The sequence below is a fragment of the Ranitomeya variabilis genome, chromosome 1, assembly GCF_051348905.1.
Source record: "Ranitomeya variabilis isolate aRanVar5 chromosome 1, aRanVar5.hap1, whole genome shotgun sequence".
NCBI classification, from domain to species: Eukaryota; Metazoa; Chordata; class Amphibia; order Anura; family Dendrobatidae; genus Ranitomeya; species Ranitomeya variabilis.
This window is the reverse complement of record NC_135232.1, coordinates 12,757,246-12,777,686: the sequence shown is the minus strand read 5'-3', so window position 1 is coordinate 12,777,686 and position 20,441 is coordinate 12,757,246. Positions and strand designations below refer to the sequence as shown.

Below are 20,441 nucleotides of genomic sequence, written 5' to 3'. Positions count from 1 at the left end.
ATTTTTTTTTTTTTTTTTTTTTATCGCAGCAACAGCAAATGGGGCAAATATCTGTATGGAGTATCTTATGGAGCCATAACGTTTGTGCAGCACTATATGGGGCAAGTGTCTGTATGGAGCATCTTATGGGGCCATAATGTTTGTGCAGCACTATATGGGGGCCATAACGTTTGTGCAGCACTCTATGGGGCAAGCGTCTGTATAGAGCATCTTATGGGGCCATAACGTTTGTGCAGCACTATATGGGGCAAATGTCTGTATGGAGCATCTTATGGGGCCATTATTAACCTTTATGCAGGATTATATGGGGCTCCTGATTCAATATGGATATTCAAAAACACTTAACCTACTGATGTCTCAATTAATTTTACTTTTATTGGTATCTATTTTAACATTATGGGGATTCAGGAATGTACCTTGGCTTGGTCATACAGTTTCAATAGAGTTAAGGTTCAAATGGGGGAGGTTTGGGGGGGGCGCCAAACTGATCCTTTGCCCCGGGTGCAGGAAAGGCTAGATACACCTCTGACTGCTGGGACATTATACAGGACAGCACTGGAGGATTCTGGGTGATGACCGTAGAGGTGACTACCGGGACATTATACAGGACGGCACTGGAGGATTCTGGGTGATGAGCGGAGAGGTGACTGCTGGGACATTATACAGGACAGTGGGATTCTGGGTGATGAGCGGAGAGGTGACTGCTGGGACATTATACAGGACTGGAGGATTCTGGGTGATGAGCGGAGAGGTGACTGTTGGGACATTATACAGCACTGGAGGATTCTGGGTGATGAGCGGAGAGGTGACTGCTGGGACATTATACAGGACAGTGGGATTCTGGGTGATGAGCGGAGGGGTGACTGCTGGGACATTATACAGGACTGGAGGATTCTGTGTGATGAGCGGAGAGGTGACTGCTGGGACATTATACAGCACTGGAGGATTCTGGGTGATGAGCGGAGAGGTGACTGCTGGGACATTATACAGCACTGGAGGATTCTGGGTGATGAGCGGAGAGGTGACTGCTGGGACATTATACAGCACTGGAGGATTCTGGGTGATGACGGTGTCACTGTTGTCAGGTTCCTATAAGGTGTCAGGACGTCGCTGTCTATCTCTCCATGGAGGAGTGGGAGTATCTAGAAGGACACCAGGATCGGTACAAGTGTGTCACGATGGAAGAGCATCAGCCTCTTATCTCGCAAGGTATGGAAAAAATGTATGTATACTTATTGTGTACAGTATGTCCCATAATGAAGCATTTCTAATGACTTGTACAAGTAGATTCTTTTTTAAGTCCTGCATTAAATCACATTAGAGACTCATTTTTACAGCTTATGTCTCTATACAGGAAGTTGGGGCGGGTCTTAGGCGCTATACAGGAAGTGGGGGCCGGTCTTAGGCGCTATACAGGAAGTGGGGGCGGGCTTAATATTTGCACAGGAAGTGGGGGCGGGCTTAATATCTGCACACGAAGTGGGGGCGGACCTCAATCTAGACTGGAATTGGGGTCAGGTCTCTGCTTCTGCCCTTCTATCTGTCAAACATTATAGAGATGGGTTTTTGGTTCATTACAAGCTGGAAGTGAGGGAAAGGAAGTTTCAGCACCTATAGTACTGGCAGAATTTTGATGAAGAGGGACTGCCCACTGAGAAAAAAAATAACGTTTTGTGAGTAACAGAGCTGGAGAATCAGTATATTTTTTTGTACATATTAGACTTTTATTTGCACCTGAAGCAGTTTTACCTTGTGGGTGTTGAGGGCAGTGGGACTATGAAAGCCAATGGAGCTGATTTATTATAGGCTGTGTAACAGACAGAGCAAACTTGGACGAGGCGGACAGTCTTAAAATGCGTCACGTTTATCACAGTGATTCATGCTATATGATACATTTATAAGAAATCTAATATCCCTGGTGTTTGGAGGGTTAATAATCTTTATATTATCCATTTTGCCAAATGGAAAACAAAAACACAATTTACAAAAAAACCTTAAATTCTAGTGGATTCTAAACGCTTAACTTTTATCTTTGTTTCAATAATTTTAATTAAAAGGAAATGTGGCATAAATGGGGAAATAGAGGGGAAAGAAGACATACTTGCATTATAAAAAAAAAAAAACACGTAAAGTTACATGACCAATAATCATAGTATTACAGTGAACAATAGAACAAAGAATAGCGAATAGCATGCTCTCCTACTAACCTAAAAGGATTAAACTAGGAAAGATTGAAGTAGGGAGAGGATAAGCAGGTACTACAATGGACCAGAAGAGGAAAGGGAAAGATTAGGGCAGGAAGGGAAGGGCAAGACATCAAGGGGTAAGATGAAAGAAGTGTCTTTTAAGCCTTCCAGCTGCATATTGTCTCCACTGAGAAGATCACTGGATTTGGTTGTATAGCAATGTGTAGTGTGTACCTGCAGGTCACCACACTCAAGACTTCTAAAAGTTTTTTTTTTTTAAGGAAGTCTTATTTCCTCTATATTAAAACATATTTCAATCTGTCGTCATCTCCTCTCCTGACATGTTTCGCTGAATATTTCGGCTTCATCTGGGGAAGTGAAACAAATGACTGCTTTTTCACAGTTCCCCAAGGTTATAAAATCTGTACTGTGTGTCATTAGTGGTGTGATGACTGTTGTCCAAGACGATAAATGTATACATGAACAGCGCTCCATCCAGGTGTGGAAATCTTCAAAGTGTTTATTTAAGCCATAAAAAGTAGCGACGTTTCGACCATACACTGGTCTTTATCAAGCATGCAATGTAGCAAACAGGGCTGCCTTAAGTAGTGTGGATGCCACACAGTGCACCAATCACCACCCAGTGCAGCCCACATCACATAAATAACAAATGTTTTCTATAAAAAAAGACATCAGAACTAGAGAAATACATAATACAGTGAATCCATATAGTTACCCATGATAAAAACATTAAAATACATAGCAGCGTCAGAAATCCTTTTCACAGTTGGCTGATGGTCCTCATGGAGACGAAGACACAGGAAGTGGATACATCAGCTGGAAGCGGACTGTGTAAAGGATCCTTGAATCCAAAATGGAAGCTAGTAATAGTCTAGAGGTGGGTGATCTAGACAAAGCCACTGTTTTTTCTTACACTGATGATGATGCTGCACGGATTTTATCTGGCTCTGGTATGGACACTGCTTTTTTGAGTACACCGACACCTGATATGTTAAGGAAGAGATGGGAGAACGAGAGGAGGAGATTGGTCTCCTTGGAGCTCCATGTGATGACATTGACAGAATATTTTAAGGCACGCAGGATTCCAAGAGGGTTACGGCCACACCTAAGACCTACTTTGTTGCCGGATAATGTGCAATTCTGTATGAAATTTGAGTCAATCTCCAATAAGTTTGCATTTGATATAATGCTACTCAATATTGAATTTTTAAAAAAGGAAATGGAGTTGATTAAGAAGAGTGCTATGGACTTAGAGGAACAGATTAAAACACAGTTGACGGCACAGATCTGGGGCCCCCTCAAAACTAAGTTTGAGCAGAATCTTGTAAAATTCAAAAATGATATTGAGACCACCAAAAGGAATAAATGGTTTCGAGATGCAGAAGATTATCGAGTTGGCCGAGTGTTTTCATGGCAGATGAGATCGAACCAGAATCCCGATAAGGGACGTGGCAGGCCCCCTATGCATAAGAAACACAAGAGACAACAAGGAAAGAAACAGCCCGCCTTCGGTTTCACTACAGCGGAATCGGACTCCACAGATGAGTCTACAACAGGTAACAGCACAAGAGCACCCTGTTTTTTAGGGTTGGAAAGAGTGGACAAGACCACTCCACCAGGAGACGTGGCCGCCGGGGGGGCCGTAAACACCGGAAATACAAGAACATCGAAGGAACAACGCCAAGTACGGAACACTACGATGAGAACGAGGAACACGAGGGACAACCTGTGAATGATGACAAGCTGGTGGTAAATATTTCATCTATTATACTGTCAGAGATTGAACTCAAAGTACTGTCAAAGGGTTTGTCATTTTGTCCCACCAACAATCCAGACTGGTTTGGTATCGAGGTTGATTTACAATCATTTTATAGGAGATTAAGGTTGTCATCTTTTTTTTCAGATAAGGGGGGTGAGGTTAGAACCACAGTTGGGGAACCAACACATGGTTTCTCCTTACAGGAGATGGGACTATACAACAAAAGCAAGTTCCAACCACCCAATAGGAACCACTTTGTGGAATCCTATATTGAATTGGTTCAGAGGGATATAGAAAAATTGAGGACTACCTTTAAGTGCAATTCCAGACATAATATGACCATTTCAGAAAAATCAGCACTCAATATGTTGGCAAAGAATACCGCCTTAACGATCAAACCAGCCGATAAGGGTGGAGCGGTGGTGGTGATGGACACTCCTAAATACCAAGCGGAAATAAAACGGCAGTTAAGTGATCAACTAGTATATGAAAAATTGTCATGTAACCCTACCTCCCGGTTCCAGAGAGAGTTGCAACTTGTGGTCAGTGACTCCCTCACCACGGGACTCATTGACCACAAGTTGTCAGAATACTTGATTGTGGACTCGCCGGTAGTTCCGGTGATATATGTATTACCCAAGATCCACAAGGACTTGGTTAACCCCCCAGGGAGGCCAATTGTGTCTGGATGTGGCTCTCTTTTCAACAGGACTGCTATTTTTTTGGACAAGGTGTTGCGTCCTTATGCTGTAGGGGCTAGGTCGTACATTAAAGATACGAGTGACTTTCTCGATAAGATTGATGGTGTATTGATCTCTGAAACTACCATTTTGGCCTCATTTGACGTGGTATCGTTATACACGTCAATTGAACATGAGAAAGGTTTGGAGGCTGTATCATGTGCGCTGTCGGGCTCTGACGTGGCCCCGGAGAATGCACGGCTTGTCCTCACACTGCTGGAATTCATCCTCAGGAGGAATTATTTCCTCTTTGGGGATGAGTTTTTCCTGCAGTTGAGGGGTACCGCCATGGGGTCCAATGTGGCCCCCACTTATGCTAACATCTATATGGCGGTATTCGAGGACAGGTTTGTGTATACTTCCAACCTCTGGCGCCACGTCAGAGCCTGGTGGCGCTACATTGATGATGTCTTTTTGATTTGGGAGGGTGACCTCAAGGAGCTTGAGGAGTTCCAAGGTGAAATCAATGGGATTTATCCCGAGTTGCAATTTACCCTTGCACACTCGACTACTCAGATTCAGTTCTTGGATACTCTTGTGTACAAGGATGGTATGGAGCTAAGAACTGATATTTATGTGAAGGAGACAGATAGGAATAGCCTTCTTTTGTTTGACAGCAATCATCCTAGGAAGATGGTTGGTTCCTTGCCCTGGAGCCAACTATTACGAGTTCGGCGGATAGTGTCGGATGAGGAGAGGGTGGATTCCCGGCTTGATGAAATGTGTGTCAAATTTTTGAGGAGGGGATACCCAAAAAGGGAGGTGGATAGATTTAAAAACAAGGCCCGGGAGTTATCTCGGACCAATGTCCGGAATGGTTTATCCACTAGACAACCATGTGAACGTATCCCCTTTGTGTCGACATATAACTCTGCCAGTAATCAGATAGGCAGGGTTTTAAAGAGACATTGGGCTTTTTTACAACGGGGACTTCCGTCGGTTATGGGCTTTAGATCCTACCCAATGATGTCGTTTAGGAGGGCACGCAATTTGAAAGATCGATTGGTGAAATCGGATATTGGTGCAGAGAAAACCTTGGTACAACGAGTGTTGAGCACAGCCAGGCACGGCAATTTTCCGTGCCTGGGCTGTGCCTGCTGCAACAATATGCTGAAGGGGGAGTTTTTTTATCACCCCCATACAGGCAAAAAGATTTTTCTAAAAGAGAGATATACCTGCCTGTCAAGCTACGTGGTATACATGATTGTGTGCCCATGTGGCTTGACATATATTGGTGAGACCACTATGGAGGTAAAAGCCCGTATCGGCAAACACAAGAGTACCATTAGGACGGGTCTGACGGATTTACCAATTCCCAAACACTTCCTTGAAAAGAGGCATTCGGTTAATCAACTACGATTTAGAGTGATTGACAGTGTCCCTACATTGAGGAGGGGGGGTGATAGAGTACAGATGCTCAGGACCAAAGAAATGAGGTGGATCTATACACTTGGGTCATTGCAACCCAAGGGTCTCAATATTGATTTTAATCTACAGTTCTGTACCTGATATATCACATACCCCTCCGTGCAGGTCTATCATTAATGTTTGCTGTTTTTATGGAGATTGTTTTTGTACATAATGGTGATTATTGTTTTCTCTTTATTATAGGACACTCTAGGGCAGCCAGTGGCCGGATGGACTCTATTAATGCTGAATATATGGCTTATGCTATATGCATTGATAATAAACATATTTACGTGGATAGATGGATATTTATCTTTGACTCCTTCCTGCCGTTTGACTGTCACGGTGTGTCTTCATTTTGTGTTTTTTTAATTTTTGTTTGCTTTGATGTGCCAGTTTTCCTTTCTTCCCCCCCCTTTTTTTTCCTTTCCCTTTTTTCATCCCTTTATTATAGGACGATGTGCTATACTTAAATATGCTCTATATATATATATATATATATATAGGATTTATTATTGTACTGGGGACGCAGGATATGTATTAACTGCGCGGTAATGATTTGTGCGCTATGTTCTATATGGCGCACTCATGTGGTTTCATGATAACTCCCCCAGTTTTGCCTATATGAGTTGGATGCCTTGAGCTATATTGTGTATGGCGCACTCATATGGCTTCATGATAACTCCCCCAGCTTTGCTTATATGAGCTGGATGTCTTAAGCTATGTTATATACGGCGCACTCATGTGGCTTCATGATAACTCCCCCAGCTCTGCCTATATGAGCTGGATGCCCTGGGCGGCTTTGATAGTAACATGGGCGCCCGGCGGGGTTGGGCGGGCCCTCGCCGTGGGCGGGCGTTGGGGCGTTCCCTTTGCTCCATGCGCTGATGCGCCTCCCGGGTTGCCTGTCTGGGCGGCCTGTGGTTGGCGCATGCGCTTGGGGCGTTGGGGGCGTGCCGCGGCTGCAGTCATGTGACGGGGGCTCGTCGGATGTTCCGGGTGCCGGTGCTCTAGAGGTATGTTCGTGGTGACCCAGTTTAATTGAGTGTGGGCCTGGGTAATGTGATGATAGGCCATCGTGGATTGGATGCAACGGTGGGGGGAATATATATTGGGTGAGGTGATAGGGTATATTTATATTCAGCGCCATAACCCTGGATTGGACACTGAAGGGCTGCTATGTGATCACTAATTGGCTGATGGTCCTCATGGAGACGAAGACACAGGAAGTGGATACATCAGCTGGAAGCGGACTGTGTAAAGGATTTCTGACGCTGCTATGTATTTTAATGTTTTTATCATGGGTAACTATATGGATTCACTGTATTATGTATTTCTCTAGTTCTGATGTCTTTTTTATAGAAAACATTTGTTATTTATGTGATGTGGGCTGCACTGGGTGGTGATTGGTGCACTGTGTGGCATCCACACTACTTAAGGCAGCCCTGTTTGCTACATTGCATGCTTGATAAAGACCAGTGTATGGTCGAAACGTCGCTACTTTTTATGGCTTAAATAAACACTTTGAAGATTTCCACACCTGGATGGAGCGCTGTTCATGTATACATTTATCGTCTTGGAAAATTCAGGAAGGTTCCCTGGATAAGGAACGGGCGCCCCAGATAAGTGAGTGCTGTTAGCCACCTCTTGTATTTCTATGGACTGTTGTCCAATAGTCCGCCTGGGGCAGTCCTTCAACGAATGCGTCCTCCGGAACACTATGTATCCATAGTGCAAGCGCATCATCCTCAAAGGACGCGGCATATCTACATTGCTAATGAATTCCTGCAGGTGTAAGGTTGTTAAAGCAAGCGGTAGCGCATATATTGGTGCTTAGACTCAGTCAAAAATATCTATGTGGTGTACATAGAAGCGCCTGCTTTGCTACTTAGTCTAGATTACAGTTATGAGCCGGCAGATCTATCTAAGCTAGTATAGATGACCAGTGCCATAGGGCAATAGGTCCATTCTTAACTGCTTCCTGACCTTGGACATTGAAGGGAATGACTTCCCAACCTTAGTCGTTGTGAGGAGCTGGCCACTTACTAAAGACTATTGAACCAATGCCGGTAGAGTGGCGTCCACGCCTCAATGGGATGCAGAGTTTCCCAGCACGGAGCACCGGTTGCATCGACATTGTTGTCTTGCTAGATATTTGCTTGCTGTGTTTTATTAGTGATTTTCCTCAAGAATCAATGTTTCCATTCAGTGACGGCAAGTAGAGGAAAGTGAGCAGGCTAGATCATATGTAAATCTAAGGCCAGACAGGAGATTGCTAAAGGTAAATGTTAAGCAATCATTCTATTAATATCATCTGTGTCTCAAGTTCTGTTCTTTATACTCCTAGCATAGTCCCATTGTGTGGATGTGGATTGTAGATGCAGGAGAGCCGTCACCACAGGGGTCTCGCATGCAGTCCCAGGTGATGGACTATGCTTCATTCTTTGAGCTAAAGGCAAATGTTTAAGGGGCAGGGAGAAAAAAATGCTGCATGTCTTTTAGCCTGCAATTGTTGGAGTGACTTCGAAGGGAGAGGATCCTGGTTGAGGTGGATGGATGGTCTATGGAAATTTGGAGATCGGTTGTCTGCTGTGCTGGATTTTCTTGCTACAGTTGAGGGATTTGTCGTCTGGATTTCACAAACTTCCTTATGGATTGTTGGTCCTGGATACATGGACGTCGGTTGTGTTATTTGTCTTCTGGAGGAACCTGGACTGTGACTACATATTATACTGGCGGGAGTTTCGAAATCTCTGGGCCATCAAAAAGTTGGGAGACAGTGAGTATCGCCTGGTACAGGAGCATTGGAACTATCGGTCCCGGGAAGAAGATCTTGTTGACTGAGGGTCATTGCATTTCAGCTATTCACCTGGATTTTTTGTAAAACCATGGACATATGGAATAGTTGCATCGTTAAAATGCCTAGGGGATTATTACAACCCACAACCTCAGATCTTCACAGACGTACTGGTACATCATAGCTAAAATTCGGATGAGCGCATTAAGGTGCCTGCTGATTCTAACAGCAGGGCAGTTGGGTTCATCATCATGGGGAGGGGTTCGTCTTTCCCCCTCCTTGCCCCTTCAACTACGATCGCTGTGATTGGCTGTTCAATTCTAAAAAGCCAATCACAGCGATTTCAGAGTTTCAGGCAATCAGAATGCCAGAAACACTAATGTCTAGCCCATGATAGGTGCTATCAGACGATGATTCCGAGATCACCAATCAGAGTACAGAGACATGGTCTGACACCACAATGACCACTTTGCACTTCTTCATTTTGGCTTGGGGACGTTGCAGAGCTGTCATTGTGTCGTTCTATCGCTCTGTGATAGGCCTTGTGGTGCCGCAGACTTTTTCAAGCCTGTACCATCACTTCTGCTGATCATGCTGCTGTTTTAGAAAGATGTCCCTGATCCGCTCCTGATCCATGATTTTTTTCCTAATCCACCCCATTCACCTTTTCCCCTCTCCTGAACCCCTTCCCCACGTCCCTTCTGCTGATGAGCGCTGATCAGTACTTGGTCACTGAGCAGTATTTGGTTGCTCTTTTTTTTTTCTCTTGTTCGTGCATCCTGAAGCCGCTGAGCACTGATCAGTGACGCAAATCACTGCAGCTGCTGGCAAGACACACATCACTGATAGATTTTTTTTTTTTATCCTTTTTTTGCACCATATTCGTGCATACGTCCGACAGGCGTTGAGCACTGATCGGTGGCGCACTTCACCGATCGGCCTCCGGTTGTTTGTGATTTTTTTTTTTCATGTGTGAAAAAAGAGTTGAATAAAAAAATAATATATGGTAATATTATATTCTCGGGTCCTCTACTAGAGGCCTGGGAGTTTGAGGGTTCTGCTCAGGATCTTAGTTGTTCCCAGCATTGTACTTTTCTGGACAGAGAGCTCTGATGTTGCTCCTTGGATCTGTTGTAGCCATTCTTCCAACTTAGGAGCACTTGGAGCAGTGATCCCTATCACCACTGGAATTACTGTTGCCTTCACCTTCCACATCTTCTCCAGTTCTCCTTTGAGGCCCTGGTATTTCTCCATCTTCTCATATTCCTTCTTTCTGATGTTGCTGTCACTTGGCACTTCCACATCTATTATCATTACCGTCTTATGATCCTTGTCTACTATCACAATGTCTTGTTGGTTAGCTAACACCTGCTTATCCGTCTGGATCTTGAAGTCCCACAGGATTTTAGCCCCTTTCATTCCCCACCACTTCTTCTGGGGTCTCCAACCTGGACTTAGGGGGACTTAGCCCATATGCTGTTCTGATGTTCCTGTATACAATCCCCGCTACTTGGTTGTGGCGTTCGGTATTCCTGCATTTTACATCCTGCCACTATGTGTTGGACGGTTTCTGAGGTTTCCTTGCATAGTCTACTCCTTTGGTCTTGTCTTGTGTGGTAGACACCTGCTTCTATGGATCTGGTACTTAGTGCTTGCTCTTGTGCCGCTATGATCAGTGCCTCTGTGCTGCCTCGGAGTCCAGCTTTCTCCAGCCATTGGTAGGATTTATCCATGTCAGCCACCTCCATATATATATATATATATATATATATGTGTGTGTGTGCGTGTGTGTGTGTGTGTGTGTGTGTGTGTGTGTGTGTATATATATATATATATATATATATATATATATGTATATGTATGTATGTATATATATATATATATATATATATATATATATATATATATATATATATATATATATATATATATATATATATATAATATTTCAATTCTTTTTTTTTTTATTCTCTTAAATAGAAAAGATAAACACACGCCACACGTGAAAAAATGTTCCGCTCATCTCAATCATGGTATTCAGCCTAGAAAGCATACTCTTTCTTGCCTCTGATACTGATAGTGGGGCTCTTTATTTTTCCTCCTCCTGTTCAAGTGATTCCAACTGTCATGCAGATGCCCCAGGACAGAAAATGAACCAGCGCCCACTGTTACTGACCTCGTATGGACCTCACCCTGAAAATTATGAGCCACAGATTTCCAATTTGACACCACCGGCCTCACAGAGACAGATTTATCAAAGTCTTTTTCTCTGATGATTTTGTGAACCTCATGGTGGTCAAGACAAATTTTTGCGCCCAACAATTTTTGACCCAAAACTCCAGCACTTAATTTTCTTATCTGCACCCCTGCAGATGCAAAATGATGTTTTGGGGCCTTGTTCTTACCATGGAGTTAGTGAAGAAGCCATAACTTTGGCAATATTGGAGTGTTGATGTTTTATACAACACTCCAGTGTACTGCATGACCATGACCTGTAAACGTTTTGAGGCCAGCCACAAATTTTTTGCATTACAGTGATGATCTACAACAATGGTCCCCAACCTTTCTGACCTTGAGAGCCACATTCAGCTCTGGGAGAGGGTCGCGATCCACATCCAAGTCTCAACTCCCTTACAATAATGGCAACCAAAGCCCCCATTATGGGTATGATGATAATCAAAGCTTTTCCACATAAATCACCCCAAAGCATAATACCAAGATCCAGGGGTTATCACAATACCCCTTCAGTATTCTCCCATCAATCACTCCCAAAACATGGTTGCATATAGCTTCAAGCACCTCCTCTCCCAGGTAGTATCATCCAGTTCTCAGCTTACCATACTTAAACTATATCTAAGCGAAAGACCAGTATATGTGCATCCACATCTGCTCTTCTGTGCAGGGCTGCTCACAACATTCATAATTTTAAAATGTGATCTTCATACCTGTTTGTTAGATCTGGAGCTAATGCACCAAGCTGGCAGACAGCCGCGAGCCACAATTCATGGGACCGCGAGCCACATGTGGCTCCCGAGCTACAGGTTGGGGATCCCTGATCTACAATGTTCTTCCCGAGATGACCCAATCTTTGACTGATTTTTCAAAGTTCGGCTGTTTATTGATCACTTCAGCAACAAGTTTGTGAGGTATACATTCCCCAAAAGGGGGCGATGTATGGAATTAAACTCTAAAAACTGCTAAAGTATCTCGGTGTATACCTACAGAGTTTATTAAGGGAAGGGCACCTGTATTCAACCCCCTGAATGCCCACCTATCGTGGGAGTGCATGGGAATTGTTGCACCCTCTGCTGGATCAAGGTTATCACCTCTACGTAGATAACTTTCATACCAGCATCCCATTCTTCAAGTCTCCCTCTGCAAGTCCGTCTGCGTGAGTTACCGCAGCATTCGGTACTGCCTGCAAAAATCAGAGAGGCCTCCATAGGATGCTAATTGGGCAGCTGCTCAGAAAGGGTGAGAGCAGAGCCCAATGTAGTGACAGCATGCTGGTGGTCAAGGACAAGAATGACGTCCTTATCTGGACCACCATACATGGTGATGGCCGCATTTTCTCTACACAGGTCCACAAACCAGATACCGTGACATAGAGGGCCCAGAAGATCACAACGTCTGGTCATACGAAATCCTGCAGTGATTAGAACTGCTTCACCATCCTATTAAACAGTGCAGTTTTTTTCCTTGCTTTGTCATTATAAGAGTTAATCAGGTCAGTTTATCTCCTGTAGCTCTGTATCGTGAATTGCCTCAGCTGTTCGGTGTTGGTCAATCCCTTCTGGTATATATGCTCACGCTTGCACTTGGGAGTTACCAGTGATAGTTTTACTTCCTGTTGAGGTGTTGGAGGAGAAATTCAGTGTTTGGAGTAGGCGGTTGGAGAGTTGTTCAGGAGATTTCTGCTTGGAGTTAGGGTACCGTCACACAGTGCAATTTTGATCGCTACGACGGCACGATTCGTGACGTTGCAGCGTCGTATAAGTATCGCTCCAGCGTCGTATACTGCGGTCACACGTTGCAATACACGGCGCTGGAGCGATAATTTCATGACGTATTTGCGATGTAGAAGCCGTTGGTTACTGTGCGCACATCGTATACAACCTGTGTCACACAATGCAATCATGCCGCCACAGCGGGACACTAGACGACGAAAGAAAGTTTCAAACGATCTGCTACGACGTACGATTCTCAGCGGGGATCCGGATCGCAGTAGCGTGTCAGACACAGCGATATCGTAAATGCATCGCTGGAACGTCATGAATCGTGCCGTCGTAGCGATCAAAATTGCACTGTGTGACGGTACCCTTAGTTTGCATGCTTATCCTTTTCCTCATCCTCTCCTATTTGGTTTCTCCTTCCTATCCCTCCACTGTGTTCCACTCTGTTGTTTTGTCAGTACATTTGTATGACTGTAGTTTTCATTCTTGTCTGTCTACACTTGTTTGTCTGGTTAGTGTAACCCTATACACTTCAGCCTAACAACTCCCTGGGTGGGGGAGGGAACAGATAAGGTTTAAGATAGGAGCATAGCAAGGTACGTGACTCCAAAGTCTCTACCTTTTGGGGTAATCCAGGGTACAGGGATTGACCAGGGTGACCCTCAAGTTCGAGGGATCAGGTAGGTGCCCACTGTCCCTAGTCACTATGTGTCCTGTGGTACAACAAGAACATGTGTGGAGTTGATCTCTCTGATCAAGTCCTCCCGCCATACAGTGCCATGAGAAAAGACAAGGTGTGGTACAAGAAGCTTGCCGTGCATATCATACAGATTGCAATGCATAACGCTTTCGTGCTATCACTATGTGCAGGCCAGACTGGGACCTTCCTTCAGTTCCAGGAGGTAGTGATCAAAGCCCTAATATTTGGAGGTCAGGAAGGAATGGACCCCAGTACTTCAGTAACTGAAGGGGTATCGTACCAGGGCAACATTTCCCCTGTGAGGTCTGCAAATATTATATATATACACTCACTGGCCACTTTATTAGGTACACCTGTCCAACTTCTTGTTAACACTTAATTTCTAATCAGCCAATCACATGGCGGCAACTCAGTGCATTTAGGCATGTAGACATGGTCAAGACAATCTCCTGCAGTTCAAACCGAGCATCAGTATTGGGAAGAAAGGTGATTTGAGTGCCTTTGAACGTGGCATGGTTGTTGGTGCCAGAAGGGCTGGTCTGAGTATTTCAGAAACTGCTGATCTACTGGGATTTTCACGCACAACCATCTCTAGGGTTTACAGAGAATGGTCCGAAAAAGAAAAAAAATTCAGTGAGCGGCAGTTCTGTGGGCGGAAATGCCTTGTTGATGCCAGAGGTCAGAGGAGAATGGGCAGACTGGTTCGAGCTGATAGAAAGGCAACAGTGACTCAAATCGCCACCCGTTACAACCAAGGTAGGCCTAAGAGCATCTCTGAACGCACAGTGCGTCGAACTTTGAGGCAGATGGGCTACAGCAGCAGAAGACCACACCGGGTACCACTCCTTTCAGCTAAGAACAGGAAACTGAGGCTACAATTTGTACAAGCTCATCGAAATTGGACAGTAGAAGATTGGAAAAACGTTGCTTGGTCTGATGAGTCTCGATTTCTGCTGCGACATTCGGATGGTAGGGTCAGAATTTGGCGTAAACAACATGAAAGCATGGATCCATCCTGCCTTGTATGGAGCATCTTTGGGATGTGCAGCCGACAAATCTGCGGCAACTGTGTGATGCCATCATGTCAATATGGACCAAAATCTCTGAGGAATGCTTCCAGCACCTTGTTGAATCTATGCCACGAAGAATTGAGGCAGTTCTGAAGGCAAAAGGGGGTCCAACCCGTTACTAGCATGGTGTACCTAATAAAGTGGCCGGTGAGTGTATATATATATATATATATATATATACATATACATATATATATATATATATATATATATATATATATTATGTATGTATGTATGTATGTATATTTTGTTCGTACCCCTTGTTTAATGACAGAAAAACCCACAATGGTCAAAGAAATACCTTGAATCTGACAAAAGTAATAAATAAAAGATCTATGAAAATGAACAAATGAAAGTCAGACATTGCTTTTCAACCATGCTTCCACTGAATTAAAAAAAAAAAAATAAAACTCATTAAATAGGCCTGGACAGAAATGATGGTACCCCTGAAAATAATGTGACAAAAGGGACATGTTAAATCATGGTGTGTCCAATAACTAGCATCACAGGTGTCTACAGTCCTGGAATCAGTGAGTGGCGGGTATATAGGGCTACAGATACTCACTATGCTGTTTGGTGACATGGTATCACACTCAACATGGACCAGAGGAAGCGAAGGAAAGAGTTGTCTCAGGAGATTAGAAAAAAACATTATAGAACACCATTGTTGAAAATAAAATTATAAAAAAACAGACGGTAATTTGCTAAACTACATGTTGACAAGGCACAAAGCTTCTGGGAGAATGTCCTATGGACAGATGACACAAAAATGGAACTTTTTGACATGGCACATCAGCTCTATGTTCACAGACAGAAAAATGAAACACATCAAGAAAACAATGTCCCTACTGTGAAACATGGAGGAAGCTCTATTATGTTCTGGGGCTGCTTTGCTGCATCTGGTACAGGATGTCTAGAATCTCTGCAGGGTACAATGAGATCTCAAGACTATCAAGGCATTCTAGAGAGAAATGTGCTGCCCAGTGTCAGAAATCTTGGTCTCAGTCGCAGATCATGGGTCTTGCAAAAGGATAATGACCCAAAACACACAGGAAAAAAAACACCCAAGAATGGCTAAGAGGAAAACACTGGACTATTCTGAAGTGGCCTTCTATGAGCCCTGACCTAAATCCTATTGAGCATCTTTGGAAAGAGCTGAAACATGCCATCTAGAAAAGGCAACTTACAAACACGAGACAACTGGAGCAGATTGCTCTTGAGGAGTGGCCAAAATACCTGTCGAGAGGTGCGGAAGTCTCATTGACAGTTACAGGAATCGTGATTGCCTCAGGTTGTTTTACAAAATATTAAGTCAAGGGTACCATAATTTCTGTCCAGGCCGATTTCATGAGTTTTATTTTATATTTTTAAATTCAGTGGAAGCATGGCTGAAAAGCAATGTCTGACTTTCATTTGTTCATTTTCATAGATCTTTTATTTATTACTTTTCTCAGAATCAAGTTATTTCTGTGACCATTGTGAGTTTTTCTGTTATTAAATGAGGGGTACCAACAATTTTAACCACGTACGTGTGTGTGTGTGTGTGTGTGTGTGTGTATGTGTATATATAGAGAGAAAGAGATATAGATAGATATATCAGAAATATTAATTAGATGACATTAACAAAAGTATGTAAATGAAATAAGATAACAATAAAGCTCAGCTAGTATTTATTAGTAGTCCTTATGAAGTATTAAACTCCCGGTGGTGAGAAGGGCAGAAGGCTGGAGAATTAAGGGGCTGCGCTGGGAATATTGAGGCTTTACAGAAACTTTTTCGATTTGTCAATAAAAGTGTAAAAACCAATTGAGTAGTAAGAAATACAGCGCTACGAGTGCCTGAGGCTAATCCCAAACTTAGCAACTTGTTATGTTCCGGTGACCTTGGAGCCGCATGAGACTTTCTCAGGAGTAGGAGGAACCTGTACTGACCGCAAACCCTAAACTGACACTGCAACTAGAAGTAGCCGTGGGGTGTACCTAACACATCCTAGACACCTCGACACAGCCTGAGGACTAAATACCCCTATAGATGGAAATCTATCTTGCCTCAGAGCAGAACCCCAAAGGATAGGCAGCCCCCCACAAATATTGACTGTGAGTATTAGCGGAAAGACACAGCAGGCAGAAATCAGGATTTAGCAAAAGAGGCCACGCTAGCTAAATAGGAAAGGATAGGACAGAATACTAAGCAGTCAGTATTAAAACCCTAAAAATATCCACAGCAGATAATACAAAAATTCCACCATCTAACTAAAGACATGGAATGTGTTGTGAACTGTGTTTCTGGGCTCCCTCTGGTGGTCACTAACGGTATTGTGTTAGGTATGTCTTGTTGCAGGCCTGAGCTCCAGCTGTGTCGTTAAGCAGCGGGTGTTTCCTATTTGAGTCTCCTCTGGACTCAGTCTCTTGCCTGGCATCGTTGTATCCAGACCTATTTGGTCTCCTCCGGATTCCTTTCAGTCTGCCTCATGCAAGAAAAGGTCTGTTTTGTACAATTTGGATCGTTTGCATTTTTCAGTGTTTTTGTCCAGCTTGCTTTACATTTGATTTTTGACTCGCTGGAAGCTCTAGGGGGCTGATATTCTCCCTCCACACCGTCAGTCGGTGTGGGGGTTCTTGAATGTTCAGCGTGGATGTTTTGTAGGGTTTTCTGCTAACCGCATAGTCCACTATCTATTTTCTGCTATCTAGACTATTGGGCCTCACTTTGCTGAATCTAGTTCATCTCTACGTTTGTGTTTTCCTCTTGCCTCACCGTTATTATTTGTTGGGGGCTTTCTATATCTTTGGGGTTCAATTTCTCTGGAGGCAAGCGAGGTCTTATTTTTTCCCTCTAGGGGTAGTCAGTTCTCCGGCTGGCTCGAGACGTCTAGAACCAACGTAGGCATGTTCACCGGCTACTTTTAGTTGTTTGTGTCAGGATCAGGTATGCGGTTAGCCCAGTTTCCACCTCCCTAGAGCAGTATTTATATTTTTTCTATCTTGCCGGAATATCAGAGATCCTCTGCCATTGGGATCATAACAGAATGCCAGGCCAAAAAGAAAATGTTTAATGCATCGCAGAAGCGGGATTAAAAAGAAGTTCTGAGGTTTTTTTTTTGCTGCAGTTTGCCTAGCTTCTTCCATCCCCTTTTTCTCTGAGTGGCTGAAACTCTGCTGCAGATATGAATGTCCAGACTCTGACTTCTAGTGTGGATCAGCTTGCTGCTAGGGTGCAAAGCATTCAGGATTTTGTTATCCATAGCCCTATGTCTGAACCAAAAATACCTATTCCTGAGCCGTTTTTTGGAGATAGATCTAAATTCCTGAATTTTAGGAATAATTGTAAATTGTTTCTGTCTCTGAAACCTCGTTCCTCTGGTGATTCCGCTCAGCAAGTTAAGATTGTTATTTCCTTCTTGCGCGGCGACCCTCAGGATTGGGCCTTCTCTCTGGTGCCAGGAGATCCTGCATTGGTGAATGTTGATGCGTTTTTTCTGGCACTTGGTTTTCTTTATGAGGAGCCTAATCTTGAAAATCAGGCTGAAAAGATGTTGCTGGCTATCTCTCAGGGTCAGGACGAAGCTGAGGTATATTGCTAAAAATTTCAGAAATGGTCCGTGCTTACTCAATGGAATGAGTGTGCACTGGCCGCAAATTTCAGAAATGGTCTTTCTGAAGCCATTAAAGATGTGATGGTGGGGTTTCCTATCCCTACAGGTCTAAATGATTCAATGGCTCTAGCCATTCAAATTGATCGACGTTTGCGGGAGCGCAAATCTGATAATCCTTTGGCGGTGCTGTCTGAACGGTCACCTGATTCTATGCAATGTGACAGAATTCTGACCAGAGCCGAGCGACAAAATCATAGACGTCAAAATGGGTTGTGTTTCTACTGTGGTGATTCAACACATGTTATCTCAGCATGCTCTAAACGTTTAAAGAAAAAAGTTAATCCTGTCGCCATTGGTACTTTTCAGCCTAAGTTTATTTTGTCTGTGACTTTAATTTGTTCATTATCTTCTTACTCAGTTATGGCTTTTGTGGATTCTGGTGCTGCTTTAAGTCTGATGGATTTGTCGTTTGCCAAGCGCTGCGGTTTTGTCCTGGAGCCTTTGGAAAATCCTATTCCTCTTAGAGGAATTGATTCTACGCCATTGGCAGAGAATAAACCTCAGTATTGGACGCAGGTGACCATGTGCATGACTCCTGTACATCAGGAGGTGATTCGTTTTTTGGTACTGCATAAAATGCATGATGTTGTCGTTTTGGGTCTGCCATGGCTACAGGCCCATAATCCAGTTTTAGATTGGAAAGCTATGACTGTGTCTAGTTGGGGGTGTCGGGATTCATGGCGATTCTCCATTGGTGTCTATTGCTTCTTCTACTCCTTCTGAGATCCCTGAGTTTTTGTCAGACTTTCAGGATGTATTTAATGAGGCCAGGTCCAGTGCCCTTCCTCCTCATAGGGACTGTGATTGTGCTATAGATTTGATTCCTGGTAGTAAGTTTCCTAAGGGACGACTCTTTAATTTATCTGTGCCAGAGCATGCCGCGATGCGGAGTTATATAAAGGAGTCTTTGGAGAAGGGACATATTCGCCCATCCTCGTCCCCTCTTGGTGCGGGATTCTTTTTTGTGGGCAAGAAAGACGGGTCTCTGAGACCTTGTATTGATTATCGTCTTCTGAATAAGATCACTGTTAAATTTCAGTATCCTTTGCCATTGTTGTCTGATTTGTTTGCTCGGATTAAGGGATCCAGTTGGTTCACCAAGATAGATCTTCGTGGTGCGTATAACCTTGTGCGCATAAAGCAGGGAGATGAATGGAAAACGGCATTTAATACGCCTGAGGGTCATTTTGAGTACCTGGTGATGCCTTTCGGATTATCTAATGCTCCTTCTGTGTTTCAGTCCTTCATGCATGACATCTTCCGGAAATATCTGGATAAATTTATGATTATTTATCTGGATGATATTTTGTTTTTTTCTGATGATTGGGAGTCCCATGTGAACCAGGTCAGGATGGTGTTTCAGGTTTTGCGGGAGAATGCTCTATATGTGAAGGGCTCAAAATGTATCTTTGGGGTACAGAAGGTTTCTTTTTTGGGTTTTATTTTTTCCCCTTCTACTGTGGAGATGGACCCAGTCAAGGTCCGTGCCATTCATGACTGGACTCAGCCCACGTCTGTTAAGAGCCTGCAGAAGTTCTTGGGCTTTGCTAATTTTTACTGTCGTTTTATCGCTAATTTCTCCAGCGTGGTTAAACCTTTGACGGATATGATCAAGAAGGGTTCTGATGTTGCGAATTGGTCTCCTGCGGCCGTGGAGGCCTTTCGGGAGCTGAAGCGTCGGTTTACTTCAGTGCCAGTCTTGTGCCAGCCGGATGTCTCTCTTCCCTTCCAGGTTGAAGTTGATGCTTCTGAAATTGGTGCAGGGGCTGTTTTGTCGCAAAAAAGTTCTGATGGCTCCGTGATGAAGCCATGCGCCTTCTTTTCAAGGAAATTTTCGCCTGCTGAGCGGAACTACGATGTTGGTAATCGGGAGTTGTTGGCCATGAAGTGGGCATTTGAGGAGTGGCGACATTGGCTCGAGGGAGCTAGACATCGTGTGGTGGTCTTGACTGATCATAAAAATCTGATTTACCTCGAGTCTGCCAAGCGCCTGAATCCTAGACAGGCCCGTTGGTCGTTGTTTTTCTCCCGTTTTGACTTTGTGGTCTCGTACCTGCCTGGTTCGAAGAACGTGAAGGCTGATGCACTTTCTAGGAGTTTTGTGCCTGATTCTCCGGGAGTCTCTGAGCCGGCTGGTATTCTCAGAGAGGGAG

General features: G+C 43.9%; 1 protein-coding gene across 1 annotated transcript in view; it reads left to right on the top strand.

Moving 5' to 3' along the window:
- The window catches only part of LOC143793504 (uncharacterized), a 67,301-nt gene that overhangs the window by 19,681 nt on the left and 27,179 nt on the right, over positions 1–20,441 (top strand). Inside the window, exon 4 of the mRNA XM_077280535.1 lies at positions 1,086–1,209. Within this exon, the coding sequence (XP_077136650.1) occupies positions 1,086–1,209 (124 nt within the window). The remainder of the gene's footprint in view (positions 1–1,085; positions 1,210–20,441) is intronic.